This window comes from Temnothorax longispinosus, chromosome 10 (assembly GCF_030848805.1).
Source record: "Temnothorax longispinosus isolate EJ_2023e chromosome 10, Tlon_JGU_v1, whole genome shotgun sequence".
NCBI lineage: Eukaryota > Metazoa > Arthropoda > Insecta > Hymenoptera > Formicidae > Temnothorax > Temnothorax longispinosus.
In genome coordinates, this window is record NC_092367.1 from 50,681 (window position 1) to 67,564 (window position 16,884).

Below are 16,884 nucleotides of genomic sequence, written 5' to 3' on the forward strand. Positions count from 1 at the left end.
ATCTGGCGTAGTCGTGAAAGATGAAGTTCAACCATCTTCCACAACACGCTTTACAACCGCAGTACCGCTTTACAACCACGCCGTACAACACTCTTACAACTACTTACGACCATGTTTACGCAATTGTAGAATAGCCTGAAACGAGGAATGTACTACGCGACGAATAAAATTATAACAAACAACGGTATTTATGCGTAAAAGGGGCACACACACATACATACACACACGCGCGCGCGCGCGGGGGGGGGATGGGAGTGCAAGGAGGGGCCTTCGGCCCCCTTATCGCACCCACCTCCACCGGTAGGCAGTGTGGACCTCGCTTTACAACTTAAAGTACATGCTAAGGCTGCCGTCCAATTCACGCTCACAGCATTGTAAATAAGAGCGAGCGATGCTTTCAGCGCTGTGAGCGTGAATCGGACCGCAGCCTTAGCATGTACTTTCAGTTGTAAAGCGAGGTCTACGCTGCCTACCGGCGGAAATGGGTGCGGGAGGGAGAGCCGAAGGCCCCCCTTGCACCCTTCCGCGCGCGCGCGCGCGTGTGTGTGTGTGTGTATTCCGGCATGTTGGAAAAAATAGGTATAAATGATTATCACTGTCGGAGTCACAACAAAAGTTTTTTACCAAGAGAACCGCAAGAAAATATCAAAATTCGGAAAACGCCCTATTGTAAAGAATTACCGTTTATTCTACCGATTACAAACAATTATTTTATTGGAAAACATTTTTATCTTAATGTACGTTGCAAGAATTTTTATGACAAATTTTCTCGGTTGTGATGTCACCAATCCAAGCTGTAATGAGTGGATAAGAGTCTTAATGGCATTTCAACGTTATATAAGCTATTTATAATTTGCTTACAGTGCCAATAAATGATAGGATATTAAGCATCTAAAAGCCATTTACATATTACATTTAAATTACTTAAATAAAAGGATTCGGGATTTAGCAAAATCCTATAACAGGTTTAACCCATTAAGTCCTAGAAGGTCTTTACACGCTTTTCTATTTCAAATCCTTGTAACTCGAGTTCTAATCAAAATTTTTAGACCGCAATTGATATTTAGAGGTAAAAAGAGTTGCTCTTTTCGAAAATCTAGTTAGAATATCTGAAGAAAAACATATAATGGTTGAAAGAGTAGAGGTAAAAAAAGTAAGTTACTCCTATCTACTGACCTATATGTATATACTGACAAATATTCAACTATAATAAATGATTTTGTCTACTTTTTTGAGCGGAATTTTTGTTATAGATCATTCAACTAATAATTATATCAATTTATTTTACTTAAAAAGGTAAACGAAATCATTTATTAGTTAAATATTTGTCATTAAAACCGTAGAGGTTACTTATTTTTTTACCTTTACTTTCAACCTTTACATCTTTTATCAGATATCCCACTTTATCACCGATTAGATTTTCGGAAAGAGTAAATTTTTTGCCCCTGAATATTAATTGTGCTCTAAAATTTTGATTAGGACTCACGTTACAAAGAATTAAAACAGAAAAGCGCGCAGGGGCCTCCTGGACTCTTAAACGAGTTAATTTAGTAGGTACTACGTTCCCGAAATTCTCAACGCCTAAATATTCTTATTATATATTTTCAACATCCTTCGATATGATGCCGATACATTTATCTACGTAATATCTGATATTATTTGCATTATCATTGTCATATTAAGTGGGTATAAAAGTGACGTTATCCAACATCGTTAATCGTGCCCTGGGTTGTCAAACTTGTGCTTGATCTTCATTATCTCGATCGAGACGCGCGTCACGAGCCACTTGATCCCGTCACGTTCGGACAACACTGGCTGCTCAGATCGCTCCCACTCAAGTTGTCATTTGACATTTCCACTAGGATACGCTTAAGCTGCATGGACAAGTTGATTGTAACAGAAGTACAGAGTCCGCTCATTTTTATATTCGATGTTTACTCGATTTAGTTAAGCCCTAGCTCGTCACCCTCGCCACATTCTAATCCAGTGGACCGCTGAACGTTTTTCTAATTTTCACATAATAACATAATTTTCTAGTTTCTTTGTAATAAATTCAGTTTAAACTCAAATCATTTTCTTGACCTTATATTATTATAAACATCTTATTTATCTCTGTATTTCAAATTTTACATTACAAGCTTAAGAATATTAATTAGAATGAAAATGATAAAACAACAAAGTCGAGTGATCTCACGGATCGTAACGTGGCAAATTAAGGTGGTTTGGTTAGTACCGTATAAGGCCTAAATTTTTATTTAAGAAAAACCATTTTCATGGATATATTCTAAACACTTATATAATTACTGGTTTTATAATGTAACTTTTCATTCAATTATGTATCAATTTATCCACTGATAAATGTAAACAGTTCAAGATTTGACTTCAGTTAACATTCGTACAAGAGAAATGTTGCGACATTGCATCTCTTCGCTATTAGGCTAGTCATATTAGACATCGAACCTTCCAATTAATCTTCCCAGGTTGCAACCACCATTAATCGCTTTGATTTGAGGTGCTATAAGTGGGATTTATTTTGCTTCGCAAAATTAACGTGCAATAAAAAGTTATTAACAATATTATCAACAAAAAACGCGATTTTTTTTATTTTTTTTCAAATATCTCGAAAACTAAGCAAGATAAGGTAACTAACTATACGTACCTTTTTTGTAGAGCGTAAAATTATCTACAATAATGATCTGAACAACATTTATCGTCAAGTCAGTCGTTTAGCTTGCACGCGCCGTCAAAGTCCGAGACTCGGATCCCGAAAACCCTCGATTTCATCGTTTTATTGATGTTGCGCCAGTGATTTTTTTCCGTCATTTAAAATAGAATTAAAAATCCCCAAAAAATCACACATCATCTGAAAACTACAAAGAATACTTTTCATGGTGTAACAGATTTTTTAGACCCTTTTTCTTTAGTTTGTAGGTATGTAAGCAAAAAATTTTGATTTTTTGGAATAGTCTTAGTTTTTCGCTGTTTTTAGGCCTTAGAATTTATTTGAGATGAATTTTATCGTATGCATCTTGTTGTGGACAAAATTTGCAACAAAAAAGGACCCTTGTATTTTTTTCGTACGACAAACGCTGATTTTTTTTATTGACGCAAAGTTATCCAATATTGCGCACAGGTCGGATAACGTTTGTTTTACACTAAAATAATTATTTTTTATTAAAATTCATGTAATTTTTTGCATTATTATTGAACCATATTGCAAAAAACGACTTGGTACCCAAGTCGTCTACAGACGATTCCGAGTCTCGACATCAAACTCGCGAAACTCATGTTCGACCGTTAGACGCCGGCGCCGCGCCGCCGCCGTGCCGTCGTAAGCGGTGAGATCCCGACGACGGGCAGAGGCGCCGTACGGCAAACCGGGCTCGTGCGACGACCGGCCCGCGAGGACCGGCCGCCTAGTAGTGTGTCACATTGTTTTGAGCCTTTCGACTCACGAGACTCCTAGAGATATCATTGCCACCTTTGACTAGAGAGGATACGGCCTTAGAGGCGTTCAGGCATAATCCTACGGAGCTTCGCACCACCAGCCGCTCGACCGAGTGCGTGAACCAAATGTCCGAACCTGTGGTTCCTCTCGTACTGAGCAGGATTAATATCATTTTAAGTCTTTAGTATTCTCTGTCAATTGTTTATATAGGTTTTTATAAATTATTTGTAATTTTTCTTTTACTTTATAATGTTGGATAATAAGGCTGCGTTCGAAAATTTCACTCGGATGCACACCAGCATCATTCTGTCCTTGTTCAACTTTTAGTAAATAACAAAGATAGAATGACGCGGTGTGCACCCAAGTAAAGTTTTCGAACGCAGGGTATGTATATACCTGACAACGATTCCCAAGTCGTTGACGCTCTCATACTTCGGCATATATTTGTTAATATTCTAAACACTAATAATTTACGAAAAATATAGCACATAACTAGCATCCACAATTCATTATACTAATATTGCATATAATTCGGAATCGCTGTAATGACATTATTATTCAATCGCATTTTTGACTTTAAAGTATAGTAGGCGAACCTCCTTAAATCGCGCGCACTTTGTTACTTATAAATAATATTATAGGAGAAGAACGCTAAATTGTGCCGGGTTTCTTTCGCCGGAACAACAAATATTGCGATCTTTTTGTAAAAAAAATACACTGTCTACCAGCTTCAACTTTGCATCTATAATTATATATTATATAGTTAGTTTATATTACTCTTTTCTTTATAGACATTTTTTGAACCATCAAGCCTTTCTCTGTAGTTTCAAATTAAAATATTCCGAGCGATTTTAAAAGTTTTTTCTTTTAGTTTGAGTTACTTTTGGTTGATAAAACCGACTCTATTTTCTTTTTTCTTTTCCTCAACTTGGTTTGCTGAGTGTAAATCTAGCGTATCAAATATTGGCATCCCTTAGAACGATGAAGAACTCAAACGGCATGAAGAACCCCACAGATACCGTAGATCCGAACGAAAACACCACACCGAGGCCGAAGTTGGAGACCTTCGACGATGTCTTGCCGTACGTCGGTGATTTTGGCAGATATCAGTGGCTGCTTCTATTGGCCTTGCTTCCCTACAGCGTGGCTTACGCCACTTTATACTTCTCGCAGTTCTTCCTCACCCTGGTGCCGCAGGAGCATTGGTGCAAGATAGAGGAACTGATCCCTTTAAACCTTACGCGGGAAGAAAGGTAAAATTTCCGCAACAATGTTACTTATTAAGATCCTATAAATCAAAATAATATATTTTATCATGCTCTAAATAACATATATCTATATATTTAAATTTATATTACATAACTTAAATATTATTATTATTATTATATTAAACATTATAAATCCTGTAATTTATCAAAATAATTTTGGATTGTAAAACAGTCGAGTTGTTGTAAAAGTCGATTAATTGTTTAAATCGTTTCCTTTTTCTCTTGACGTATTATTATCTTTTTGTTATCTTCTGTCTTTGAAGAGATATATTTCGTATATTTGGAGGTCAATGTTTTCAGAGTGAAGATCGGCGTACCAAAGTCGCAGAATTATCCGTACTATGACCAATGCCATCGGAGGGATTTGGATTTTTCCGTTATTCTAAGTCACGGGAAAGACATTCGTTCGGTCGAATTGAAGGCAAACAAATCCGTGGACTGCAGCCACTGGGAATACAATTTCACGCAGATCCCGTACGCCAGTATAGCAGCTGAGGTGAAGTATCCTTGAATGCATCGCTGTGCGTATAAAATATACAAAAGACACAGAGAAAGAGAGTCAAAATTCACGAGTACTCTTGTCTAAACGGTCGAGCGATTAACTGAGATTACGCGCGATTTCTTCCTCGTAATTTAATTCAATCGTAATCCGCAGACCGATAATATGCGAATAAACGACGAGAGATGAAGAAATAAAAGAAATCAATTTACGTAAATACACAAATATAGCGTTGCGTTTCTCGCATAATTTTAATCGTAATCCATTTCAGAATAATAATATGCGAATAAGTGACGAAAGATAGAGAAATAAGATAAAGATAAATCCGCATAACTCCCCGTATGCAAAAATGTGACAAACGTTGCGTTCCTCGCGCACTGATTCTGGATCCTTTGTGATTAGCTAGATTGGGTATGTGACCAGGAATACCTCATATCGACGGCACAGTCGATCTTCTTCTGCGGCTCCATTGTCGGCGGTTTGCTCTTCGGATGGATCGCCGACCACAGAGGTCGGATTCCCGCCTTGATCCTCTGCAACGGCATCGGGTTCCTGGCCTCGGCCGCAACTGCGAGTGCGAATACCTTCTTGTCTTTCGCCGTCTGCAGATTCTTTACCGGTCTGGCTTTCGACAACTGCATCAACATTCCGTTGATTATCGGTGAGCGATCGACAAGAGATGATCGGCCGTGCGAGGATCGTACGCGTCGCTCGCGGCACTAAATAAGAGAATCTATTCCGACGTTCCGTTCAAAATTACATGCAAAGATACGCGCGGTCACATTTTTCATTTTTTTAAATTTTTCTACATGTCACATAAATCTGGACTGCGGATCTTCTCTACGGCAATAACGCGCGCACGTGTCCATACATAGTTTTCATTACAAAGAATGGTATTACGTGCAGTAGGTACCCGGAAAGCTCGACGGAGATGAAAGATCATTGTATTCGATCGGTGACGCGTTTTATGAATATTTATAGGCGTGAATGTTACGGCGCACAATTCATTCTGTACGTAACTTTATTGTTAACTTTTACGTAAGCTATAAGCTATGAATTGAACGTACCACGTACTATTAATTAATCTGTTAAATAGAACTTCGGGACTTTTTTTAAATAAGTAATTTTTTATATAAGTAATAAATCAAATCCCGAATTTTAATCTCGCCAGTGCTCGAGTACATGGCTGTGAACAGGCGAACTCTCGTCGTTAACGTTGCCTTTGGCATATACTTCGCCGTTGGAAGCACAGTTCTACCATGGATCGCGTACTACGTCGCAAATTGGAAATTCTTCGCCTATGTCAGCGCGATCCCGATGGTGAGCGCTTTTATCACACCATGGATTCTTCCCGAAAGCGCTCGGTAAATAAATATTATGCGCATCTTCGATTTGTTCTACTCAATCATTCAAATCACACACACACACACACACACACAAACTTTACTATTACATATAATAATTATTTATGTAATTTTATAATTAGAGCGTTGTAAAAGGATTTCATATTTCTCCGAGTTGAATTAAATAAGCGCGGTATTTAAATAAAGTTTAAAGTTCTTAAGTGGGCAGTGTCGCAATATCTAGAAATTCATGTTGCTCTTAGAAATTCATACAGTTGTAAGCTCGTTTCACTGTTAGCCTCGTCCTCCAAACTTTCCGCTGAAATAGAAACACTGTTTCGCTATTAAGATGGTTCGTCGCCAACGGCAAGTTAGACAAAATGGTGCAGAAGCTGCAACGGATAGCGAAGATCAACAGAAAGAGCCCTGACACACGCATCTACGAAGTCTTTGTCGTAAGTAAGATTGATAACGAGACGCAAAGCTGTGAGACGTGTGAAACCGTGATGCAAACAGCGCATCACTCATTGTCCACCTTATCGTCTTTACAGAGAAACTTGACCGTGACCAATACCCAAACAGAAAGCGCGAACGTCTTCGATATTCTCAAGTCACCGCGTCTAGCGAAGAACACCATTCTGCTAATCTTGTTTTGGTGAGTGAGATGCAACTTTATATTTCCCGCTGTCGCTTTGTCGCGTCGTTTTTCCTTCCTTATTCGATATATTGCCTCTTCAGCTTGGCGGAACATTAGTTTTTTATGATCGCATTTCCATCTTGCGAGAGGATATATCTTGACTTAATTTCCTTTCTCGAAAATAGCTTCAGAATCTGATGACACATCTCAGATCTTATCTGCTGAACTAAATTTATACCGCGCTGTTGCTTTTGAAATCGGATATAACGTTATATTCCGCGTCGCGTACGGCAACGAAGTTACGGATGTACTTTCGGGTACTTTCTAGGTCCTTGACGATGATAGCTTTCGATGGCCACGTATACTCCCTCAAGCTGATCCAGAGCTCGGTGTTCGTGTCCTTCTCCCTCGCTTGCGCGACCGAGCTGCCGGCCGGGCTGTTGCTTACGTTGCTATTGGACCGCTGGGGTCGCCGATTCTGCGGATTTATCACTCTGGCCATGACTTGCCTCTTCAGCTTCGCCGAACTGCTGTTACAGTCGAGTGAGCACATATACACATGGGCTTTCAAATAATATATGTCTTTCGAATAAAATCAAGCGGTCCGCGACCGTGCCGCAATCCCTTATCTCATGCGTTTTTATTATTCAGTCGCAGCGAAACTGACGATGTCGGTGCTCTCGCGATTTTGCTTGAATATGGCAGCCAATGTAGGCCTCCAGTACGCCGCCGAGTTGTTGCCGACCCCCATTAGGACGCAGGGCGTCGCATTGATCCACATTTTTGGCATTGTGGCCCATTCCGTCGCGCCGTACGTGGTGGATAGCGTAAGTAACCTTTTGTATTCTTTACTTAGGAAAAAGACGATATTGTGGAACAATTGACACAACTATTCTGCATTATGCATGACAATGTAATTAGTAGTATTATTAGAAAACTATATTTTTGTAATGGAGATTCTAGCAGAGAAGTTTAATTACATTTAAAATATATCTTATTATAAATGGTCTATTATTGTCAATCACAAATAATTAAAAAACTTTAAGAAATTTAAGAAATTTTTCCCAATTCAATATAGACTTCGGCAGGCGAATATTGAACACCCTATATCGCATATTGCGTCCATTATTTAATTATTTTTTGGTGTATCGATTTAGAATGAACACATTAGAACTTTCGTCGAGGACAAAAATGCAAGCTTTATTCGCGTTGCTCGGTATTTTTAGTCAATCAATCGAAATTGTTTTAGGCCAAGGTTTGGGACGGGCTGCCGATGATGATCATCAGCGTCGTGTCATTTGCAGCCGCTACCCTGGTATTGTTCCTACCGGAGACGCTCGGTCGCGACCTCCCGCAGACCCTACGTCAGGGAGAGGACTTCGGCAAGGAACAAAGCTTCTGGACGATGCCCTGCTGCGGAAGACCGTGTCCGAATCGACATCGACATTATCGTCCACGCGAGCTTTAGTCTTTTCAACTCCGTTATATAATAATCTTCGGCGCGATCGTCGAAGAAATGTAATTAGAAAAAAAGATACTTGCGTCTCGCGCGGTACGTGATAATATGATAAGTAATTAAGCTTCTTTTTGTACGAATTAATAAAGTTCATAGATAAGATCGGAATAATAATCTTCCGATCTGAGGAGCATTTTCTAGGGAGATTTACTTTTTTTGAGAGTAAATACATTAGAACGGAATTTACACGATGATAAAACAATTTGTCTTTTTATTTTACACTGTTACTCAACCACTTTCAGATGACAATGAGCGAAAAAGTATGTTGACATCTTCCGCGATTTTCGAAGAAATTTCCAAGTTTTTGGCAGTGAAAGATGAGAAACATGTCTTTATGCGGTGAACGCGGTGCCCCAGCCTATATACATTAATTAAATTACTTAAAGTCTTCTATTTACATAATGAAAATTAATTCGTGATTGCCATCGCTGCTAACAATTTCGCAACAACTCTTGATGATACATCAAGAAAGCGATGACAGCCCTTTTATTCGTTCGCACAGTTTATCTAGGTTCGTTGTATCTTTTCGAGAGTATCAAGTGTAACAAGACGATCTCTGTATCTGTATCTCGGTACGGAAAATGAGCAGTTTTTTTATATACCGTGGGTCAAAAATATCGTTTGGGCAAGGCAAAAAACAATGAGCGATGGGATGTGGACATCCCTTTGTAATAGACATCTTAATCCCGCTGAATGTAGCGAACGCGTATATGAATATCTATTAGGTATATACGCGATATTTTTACTCGTGAGTAAATAAAATGCGACATTTGGAACACCAAGCTTCGCCACCCTATGCAATGTAAAAAAATCGAATACGTCGGATATTACACCGATCTCGAGCCTCGTGATATCTCGCGAACGGTATGAAAAAGTCAGCTGGCTCGTCAATCTAGTCTCGCTAAAACTACGCTTACAATTAATCAAATAGCTTTGTACACAGCTGCATCCTGAAAAAGAGCGGCGAAAGTCGAAGTCGCATCGCGAAGAAACGATTCGGAAAAATAATCTGGCACTCTCGAGATAGTCGCGTCGACTTCGAAGTTGCGCATTCACGTTTGCATTCATGTCTATCTGAGCGTGCACCTTGCCGGATGCATGGAATTGAATCCTGCATTCTTATTTCCTATTTATGTCCCTCTTCACCACCGTGCGTTGGTGCAACACCGCACTTGACGTGTCCATATCGCGTCACTTGTTATATTATAGTTTAACACCTAAGATCACACACACGCGGACGATATTGACCGCGATATTTACAACGATTTGGCAAATTATACGTAACCATGCGAATACGTTATAATCTTGTACAGTCCATAGTTTGAATACTGCCGTGATGGAAGGCCGCGTTCGTCATGCCCTCCTTCTTCTTCTTCTTCCTCAGCGATTTCTTCAATTTCGGGGTTCTGCAAAAATTTCGGGAATAAAGAGATAAGTTTACGTAATTATTACTAACAAGGAAACCTCGCGAACCAAAAAAATTCTAATTTTAAATCGAAATTTTTAAATTTAAATTTTTTTTCAAAAATTATTTCTTAAAAATATAATTAATATAGTTAAATAGAGGTGTTCTTGCCATAAAACTTTTGTATAAAACATTTTTTGATATCTCGAATACTTTTCGAGATATATCGAGAAAAATCGCTCTACACATGAGGGGTAGTTTTACCCCTTTAAACCACATATTTTTGGGCCGCAACTAAAAATTTCGAAATTCGTCTATTTACTAACTCTCTCCCCCTCCACACATATGTATAAAGTTTCATTAAGGTCAGAATTTTCAGATTTGCAAGATTTCTCTTGTAAGAAATACAGAGGGACTCTCTTCTTTTTTTTTACTTGAATCTAATACGAAAGAAGATGAGAGGAAACAAAAAAGGAGGAAAGATAGAAGAAGAGGGAAGAGAGAAAGAGAGAGAAAAGAAAAGAGATGTAATTATAGAGAACTTACGAAGATATGCAAGGAATCCACCAAAAGCTCTGATCCGTGCCGAAGTCGTTACCCTCCTGCAGAGTTTCAGGCAATTCTTGATCCAAGGTTTCCGGAAGCGCTAACGTTAAGAACGCATCGATAAACGACAGAAAGCCGAGCACTATCAGCGGTAAATGTTGATTGACGTCGGCCTGAAAACAACGATGACGATTGACTCAATTAATCGATCTGGCGACTGGATTTCGTTTAATCACGCGAATTTTCCTGATACTTTACCAAGTAGATCACGTAGGGTCCGATGATGTGAGCAATGTAGCCAATAATGTGAATCAGAGATACACCTTGCGCCCGCACTACGGTCGGCAACATCTCGGCCGCGTATTGGAAACCGATATTCGCGGCGATATTGACACCGAGGCGCGCCAAAATCGCCATGGTGACGGTTAGTGGACCTGAAACATCACGAGTTATGTAAATGTGGCGTGTTACAAGTACATACTATTCGCAATCCGACGAAACTTGGATCGCAGATCGCAGAGCGACAGATTGGAAAATCTTATCTTCACGCTCTTTCCCGTTTTATCTTTCATTTCTTATTTTTCGCACCCTTATGACAATTTTACGTTTCCCGTATTGTTCTGGTGATAAGGGCGAAAAAACCTGATGACAACAAAAATAATTAACGTCGCGAGTGATAATGTAATTTACCGGGAGGAGTGCTAATAGCGATGAGAGAGAAAACGCCACATATGAACATCGAAGCAAAGCCCATCCACCGCCTGCCCCATCTATCGAGGAAAAGTGCCAGCAGAATCGCCGCCGGAAGCTCGGTTAGCGCGGCTAAGGAGAACGATGTAAACACGTCCGGATCCAACAGCTTCATGTTCCAAACATGTCCGTCGAACACCAGAATGATCAACAGCCTGAAAGCGAACTGTTTGGATCAATAGTCGTTTCAAACGAGGGAAAATAGGTCGGATCTGAATTTTCCTGGCACTCACCAGTAAATAACGAGCATGACGGTGATACGAGCCAGTCGGGGCAGCTTGAAAAGATGCAGGACCGTGTACTGATTGTGCGATTGATCCTTTTCGATCATGTTATTGCAGCTCTTTTCGAATTCCTCGAACACCTCCTGCTTCACTTCCCTGCCGTTGACCTTTGCGAATTTCTTCAGCATGCCGATCGCCTTGTCAACCTTGCCGCTCATAATGTACCATCTAAGGAACAAAATAGGCCAATTATTATGCGCCTATCAGCATCTATACCCACATATGTGCAACATATAAAAGATAATTTTATTTCATGATATACCCAGACAACCAAGTCTGTCGAAAGCAAATCTTGTCAAGTATCTATTACAAATGTTGTCGGCAGAAAGACTACAGATTGATGCCGATTCTGATGTATCACGTGATGTCGGCAGAATGCCAAAAGTATAACATAATCAGACAGCAGATTGGCAGCCTAAATCGAGCAAATCCTGCTGGCACCGTTCAGGTTCTACGTGGTTTCTGTTATTGCCAATCTCACATTGCCTGTCAATAGGCTCTGTTATTTGTATGATTTCTGCTACCAATCTGATTATGTTAGCAGACTCTGCTGGAAGAACACAAGCTGAATGCGAACATAGTTGATGTTAGTCTGCTGACATATCTGATCAAATCTGTTACCAATCTGCCGACAGACTGCTATATCACTTTGTTCACTGGGTAATTTATATTACAAATTTGATACGAGACAATAAGAATGAAGGCAAATACCGTGCACTTTCTGGGACAAGCCATGGACCGAGGAAAGCGACGATCATCGGGAATGCGGTGACGACGCTTAAAATTCTCCAATCTGCGATCCAATATGCGATCCACGGTAGGAGACTAGCGGCGGCGGCAAAGTAAATCCCAAAGGACATGTTCGCCACCAGAGTTCGGTACTTCGGACCAACGTATTCGATCACTACGACCAAAGTTATCGTCAGTAACGACGACTGAGATGTCGCAATATAATAATTCCATTATAATTGCGTTAGAATTCTATTTCAGAATTCAATACTTTACTTTTAATTGAAACTACTGCGATTAATAAGAACAAAAATACCTATTTGTATCTCCTTAATAAGCTGCTTTATTCGGACAGAAAATTTATTTAAGTCCTTGGTGATATTTTTATTCGATCGTGACGATACGTACCTATAATGAAGAGTACGTTGAAGCAATTGTCAAACGACGAACCGACGATCAGCCTTGCAACGCAAAAGGACCAAAAGCTGTTGCAGAAGGCGGTTGCGATGGAGGCAAAGAATCCTACGGCATTGCAAGACACCAATGCCGGAATTCTGCCGTAGTGATCGGCTATGTAGCCGAATATCAGGCCGCCGATCATGCTGCCGACGAAGAAGGCCGACTGGGCTGCGGAACCGAGAAAGGTCTTTTCGCAAACCCATTCGAGCTGGCAAAATTAGTGCACATTATTACAATTGCGAAGAGGTTATTATTATTAATAATATTGTCGTCGATGACGTTAATTTGTTAGCATCTTTTGTATATGTATGGATATGCCGCGACTGAAGTAATTTTTATAAATAATTTCTATCATCTTTAGCCTTATAATATTGCAATGCTGAGGAGCTTGAATTGGACGTCAAATAGCATCAAATATTGATATACATACAACTGAAGCTTACGCTACTTTATATTGGTGACAAGTATTAATAAACGTTGCTCGACGACGTCACCAGTATGGTAATCAATTTTTATCTCGGATATTACGCAACACCAAAAAAATACCGGTGCGTGAACCGTATTTTCGGTTTCTCCGTACCGGTTTCTCTTTCGCTTCGTAAGAAGATACAATGAAGCTGCGCGCTTGGCAAGAAGAAGAAAAGAATAAAAAGCCGGTTGACGTTTCGCTGAGCGCGTCAGTCGGCAAATTTATTAATCAATTAGCTGCGGCGACAGTGATTCATGACGAGTGGTAATGGCGCGTTTTAGATAGGTACCTCGGCGGCGATTGAGGCGTACGGTATCATCGTGTAATTGAAAGTCCATCCTTCCTTGCATCGGACAATCGGCCACGACAAATTGGCCTGCCTGACACCTTGCTCCAAGAGTTCAGTGTAATTCACGTCGTACATGTAGCATCTCGAGAATGACGTGGCGCTCTCCAGCCTCAATTCCTCGTCAGTAGCTGGGGGTATCCCTACCGCGATCCTGTCATAACCCAGACGCAAACAAAATCGTTAGGAAAACAATAAATTTATATGATTTTTTATATCTTGAATATCTTTAATTCACTATCGCATATAACAAAAGATAAGAGTGACGCGCGTCAAAGAAATGGCATGCTCGTTGAAATCTACGGCGCGCGGCGTTATGCGCGAGTCACGCTAGTATATGACAGCAGATGGGTTCTCCGATTCTTCGGGGACGTGCCATTTTTGCTCGAGGAATGCGATTACGCGTTCTATACGGTTCATAAATCCAAAGACAGAGAAAATGACAATTTTATCCTAAAAAGATAGGCGCGTTTCTACTATTCCCCGGAGTATTTATATTTCGTGCGGCCTTTTATTCTCACCGGAGATTATCATTTTAAGTCATGTCGCGGCTAATTTTAATGATGCTTCGCATTTCCCAAAGAACTCTGCGGTTTCTCGAAGATGAGGGGGGAAAAGTCCATTCCTAGATAGTCTTTCAAAGAAGAAAAATATTTCTCCATCTCTCTCATTCTCTCATTCTCTCATTCTCTCATTCTCTCATTCTCTCATTCTCTCATTCTCTCTCTCTCTCTCTCTCTCTCTCTCTCTCTCTCTCTCTCTCTCTCTCTCTCTCAGAATTCCCGTGGAATCCCTTCGAGGTCGACAACCAAACTGGTTTTCTGTAACTTTGGATATACGACGAGAAGCCACTGATCGAACGATCTGAATCACGTACAACCGCAATGACGGATTTTCCTATGTGACAGTCATGCAGGAAACGTCTGGCACAATTATTTCCGCGCGACACGCGACACTTGCATGGGTAAAAACACTGTATACGATTAAATTATTCCGAAATGCTTGAAAGCACACCAAAAATCGTAGTCAACGAAATATCTCAACGAAAAACGTGTTTGGAAAAACCAGAATTTAGAAATTACGTTTGTCAAATGAATGGTCTCGCACGTCTGTTCGCAATTTTCATTGACGCGAAAAGTTTATGTTCCACTTAAGGAAAAAAGAGAAAGACGTAGGTAATTATGCACTTCTATTTGTGTAACACGCTTACGGCGGAAAGCCTACAAGAAATGTAACGTAATTAGACGTAATTATATTTCTAGCTTTAGAAAAATGTTCTTTTCGTGGGACAAAAACGAAAATTATTCAGACGTGAATTAAGTCATATGTTTAACGCGGAAGAAGAGATTTATCTTTGTCATCTCATACATTTTATTCCTTGAGCAATCACAAAATAACACCTTATTAATCCTACCTCCTATTTTAAACATCATGTATTCAACTTCGGGAAAACCCAACAGGAACGCCGCTGGCAATAATTTATTTTTCGCTTCAAGCGAAGTAAAAACTAAGATCGCACTAAATGAATCATTAGGAGCTTTTATGTAATGTGAATAATAAAATTTTATTCTGGAAAATAAATAAGAGATATGTAAATAGCTCACATATTCTCTAGTATTTTTGATTCAATTATTGTATTAAAATTTGGAAAAAATTTAATTGCAACAGTTTCAAAATATCTTCAAATAATACTTTCTCAAAAGAAAGTTGATTCATAAAAAATTTCACAAACGTTAACAATCTAAAAATTATCGTCATTCTTGTAAAGACGATGAAACGGTGCAGAGAATTTGAGACACACTATATGCATATAGGCAAAAAATCCAACACGCAAGGGTGAATCTATATATAAGCCAACCCGACCATGGCCCAAGGTCTCGGTCAGCTCGAACCGACTGGACTTGAACTGTCGTTATGAAATAAAGATGAAAAGAATTTCGCTATCTTCTCACTTTTTGTCATTGCAAAACTGTCTCGGACATTATTAAACTTACAAATCTCGGAAATTTTTTGTTTTTTGATCCCGCTCGCACAAAAATATCTTACAGATCCGCGGAAATTACTTCGTGTTAATTATTTAAATATCTCATTACTTTATTTTTTTATTTGTCACAATTATCTAAATGTGAAATATTATTTATCTGTTATTTTGATTTTCGAGTGTGCATATGTATAAAGTATCGAAAATATCAAAAGGCTTCAAGCTTACTTCTCGTAATCCGTGAGATTGTAATGATTCAATTCCGATATGGTGCACCAATGCTCAGCAGGCACGAGTGTGATGAAAAATTGCGTAAAATACAAAAAGGCGTAAACGAAGGTGAACGGTAAGAGGAGGATGAACAGGAACCACTGGTATCTGCTCGCCTCGCCGACGTACGGCAGAATATCGTCGAAGGTCTCGATCTTCGCGGGACCGTTGCCTTCCTCGACTTTCGTGGACTCGACCATGACCGTCATCGTGATATCTGAAAAGAATAACAAAAAATGCCTGTGATTTTCTTAATGAACGTTTATCGCGACTATATAACGGCGAAAAAAGCTCGTCGGTATCGTCGGTATACTCGGTATACACGTGGACGTGCGGTCCCGTTCGCTGGTATGTGAGACAACGGGTATGCGGGAACAAAGAACGAAATACATAATGCGATAACGATGCGAGACGCCTCGGTATCATTATGCCGCTAATGAGCCGAGCGGATCTCCGTAAATGACGACGAGCGTATGGGAAGAGGAAGCTAATAGGAACAAATAAAAGACTGTTATTGTGGCATAGCGAACGCAACAACGCGTGTAACTGGTCTTTTTCATTAATTACAATATTTTTACATTAAGCACTAAACTGACCGAACGTCAGAGTTGTATATTATTTGGAATAAGGGAATTTTCTGACTGTCAACGCGGAACAGATAGTTGGAATATCGAGTATGGTAATCAAGGGACCGTGAAAGGTCATGTAAGATTATTATACATACGTCAACATAATCAAAAAGTAAGTGACGTAATATTAAAACAAACAAATATTAAGGAATGTTTTCTCTAGTACTCTCTTTTCGAATTTTGTTCAGATCTGTAATTTCTATCGGCTCTGCGTCAGTTATATCTTTGCGAAAATCGCAGAATTGATCGGCACCTCTCATCCCCTCACTTCTTATTTTCCTTAAGAATCGGGACGTTATTTTTGA

The 16,884-nt window shown here is 39.6% G+C and overlaps 2 protein-coding genes across 7 annotated transcripts in view; one reads left to right on the forward strand and one right to left on the reverse strand.

Annotated features, from left to right (window-relative positions):
- The window catches only part of LOC139819926 (carcinine transporter-like), a 16,057-nt gene extending 7,155 nt beyond the window's left edge, over nucleotides 1–8,902 (forward strand). For 3 of the 4 annotated variants that reach the window (XM_071789707.1, XM_071789708.1, XM_071789709.1), the window contains exons 2-10: nucleotides 4,426–4,701; nucleotides 5,017–5,212; nucleotides 5,618–5,876; nucleotides 6,387–6,579; nucleotides 6,908–7,013; nucleotides 7,110–7,213; nucleotides 7,524–7,738; nucleotides 7,847–8,022; nucleotides 8,445–8,902. In XM_071789707.1, coding sequence (XP_071645808.1) covers nucleotides 4,430–4,701; nucleotides 5,017–5,212; nucleotides 5,618–5,876; nucleotides 6,387–6,579; nucleotides 6,908–7,013; nucleotides 7,110–7,213; nucleotides 7,524–7,738; nucleotides 7,847–8,022; nucleotides 8,445–8,663 — 1,740 coding nt within the window. In that variant the 5' untranslated portion in view covers nucleotides 4,426–4,429 and the 3' untranslated portion in view covers nucleotides 8,664–8,902. Of the gene's footprint in view, nucleotides 1–4,409; nucleotides 4,702–5,016; nucleotides 5,213–5,617; nucleotides 5,877–6,386; nucleotides 6,580–6,907; nucleotides 7,014–7,109; nucleotides 7,214–7,523; nucleotides 7,739–7,846; nucleotides 8,023–8,444 lie in introns of those variants that run through there. The other variant, XM_071789710.1, reaches the window with a different exon arrangement.
- Nucleotides 8,894–16,884, reverse strand: part of LOC139819925 (carcinine transporter) — a 39,202-nt gene continuing 31,211 nt past the window's right edge. For all 3 annotated transcript variants that reach the window (XM_071789706.1, XM_071789705.1, XM_071789704.1), the window contains 9 exons: nucleotides 15,909–16,167; nucleotides 13,643–13,853; nucleotides 12,834–13,092; nucleotides 12,408–12,600; nucleotides 11,646–11,864; nucleotides 11,353–11,567; nucleotides 10,921–11,096; nucleotides 10,663–10,835; nucleotides 8,894–10,117 (listed from right to left, as the gene is read on the reverse strand). In XM_071789706.1, coding sequence (XP_071645807.1) covers nucleotides 10,009–10,117; nucleotides 10,663–10,835; nucleotides 10,921–11,096; nucleotides 11,353–11,567; nucleotides 11,646–11,864; nucleotides 12,408–12,600; nucleotides 12,834–13,092; nucleotides 13,643–13,853; nucleotides 15,909–16,159 — 1,806 coding nt within the window. In that variant the 5' untranslated portion in view covers nucleotides 16,160–16,167 and the 3' untranslated portion in view covers nucleotides 8,894–10,008. The remainder of the gene's footprint in view (nucleotides 10,118–10,662; nucleotides 10,836–10,920; nucleotides 11,097–11,352; nucleotides 11,568–11,645; nucleotides 11,865–12,407; nucleotides 12,601–12,833; nucleotides 13,093–13,642; nucleotides 13,854–15,908; nucleotides 16,168–16,884) is intronic.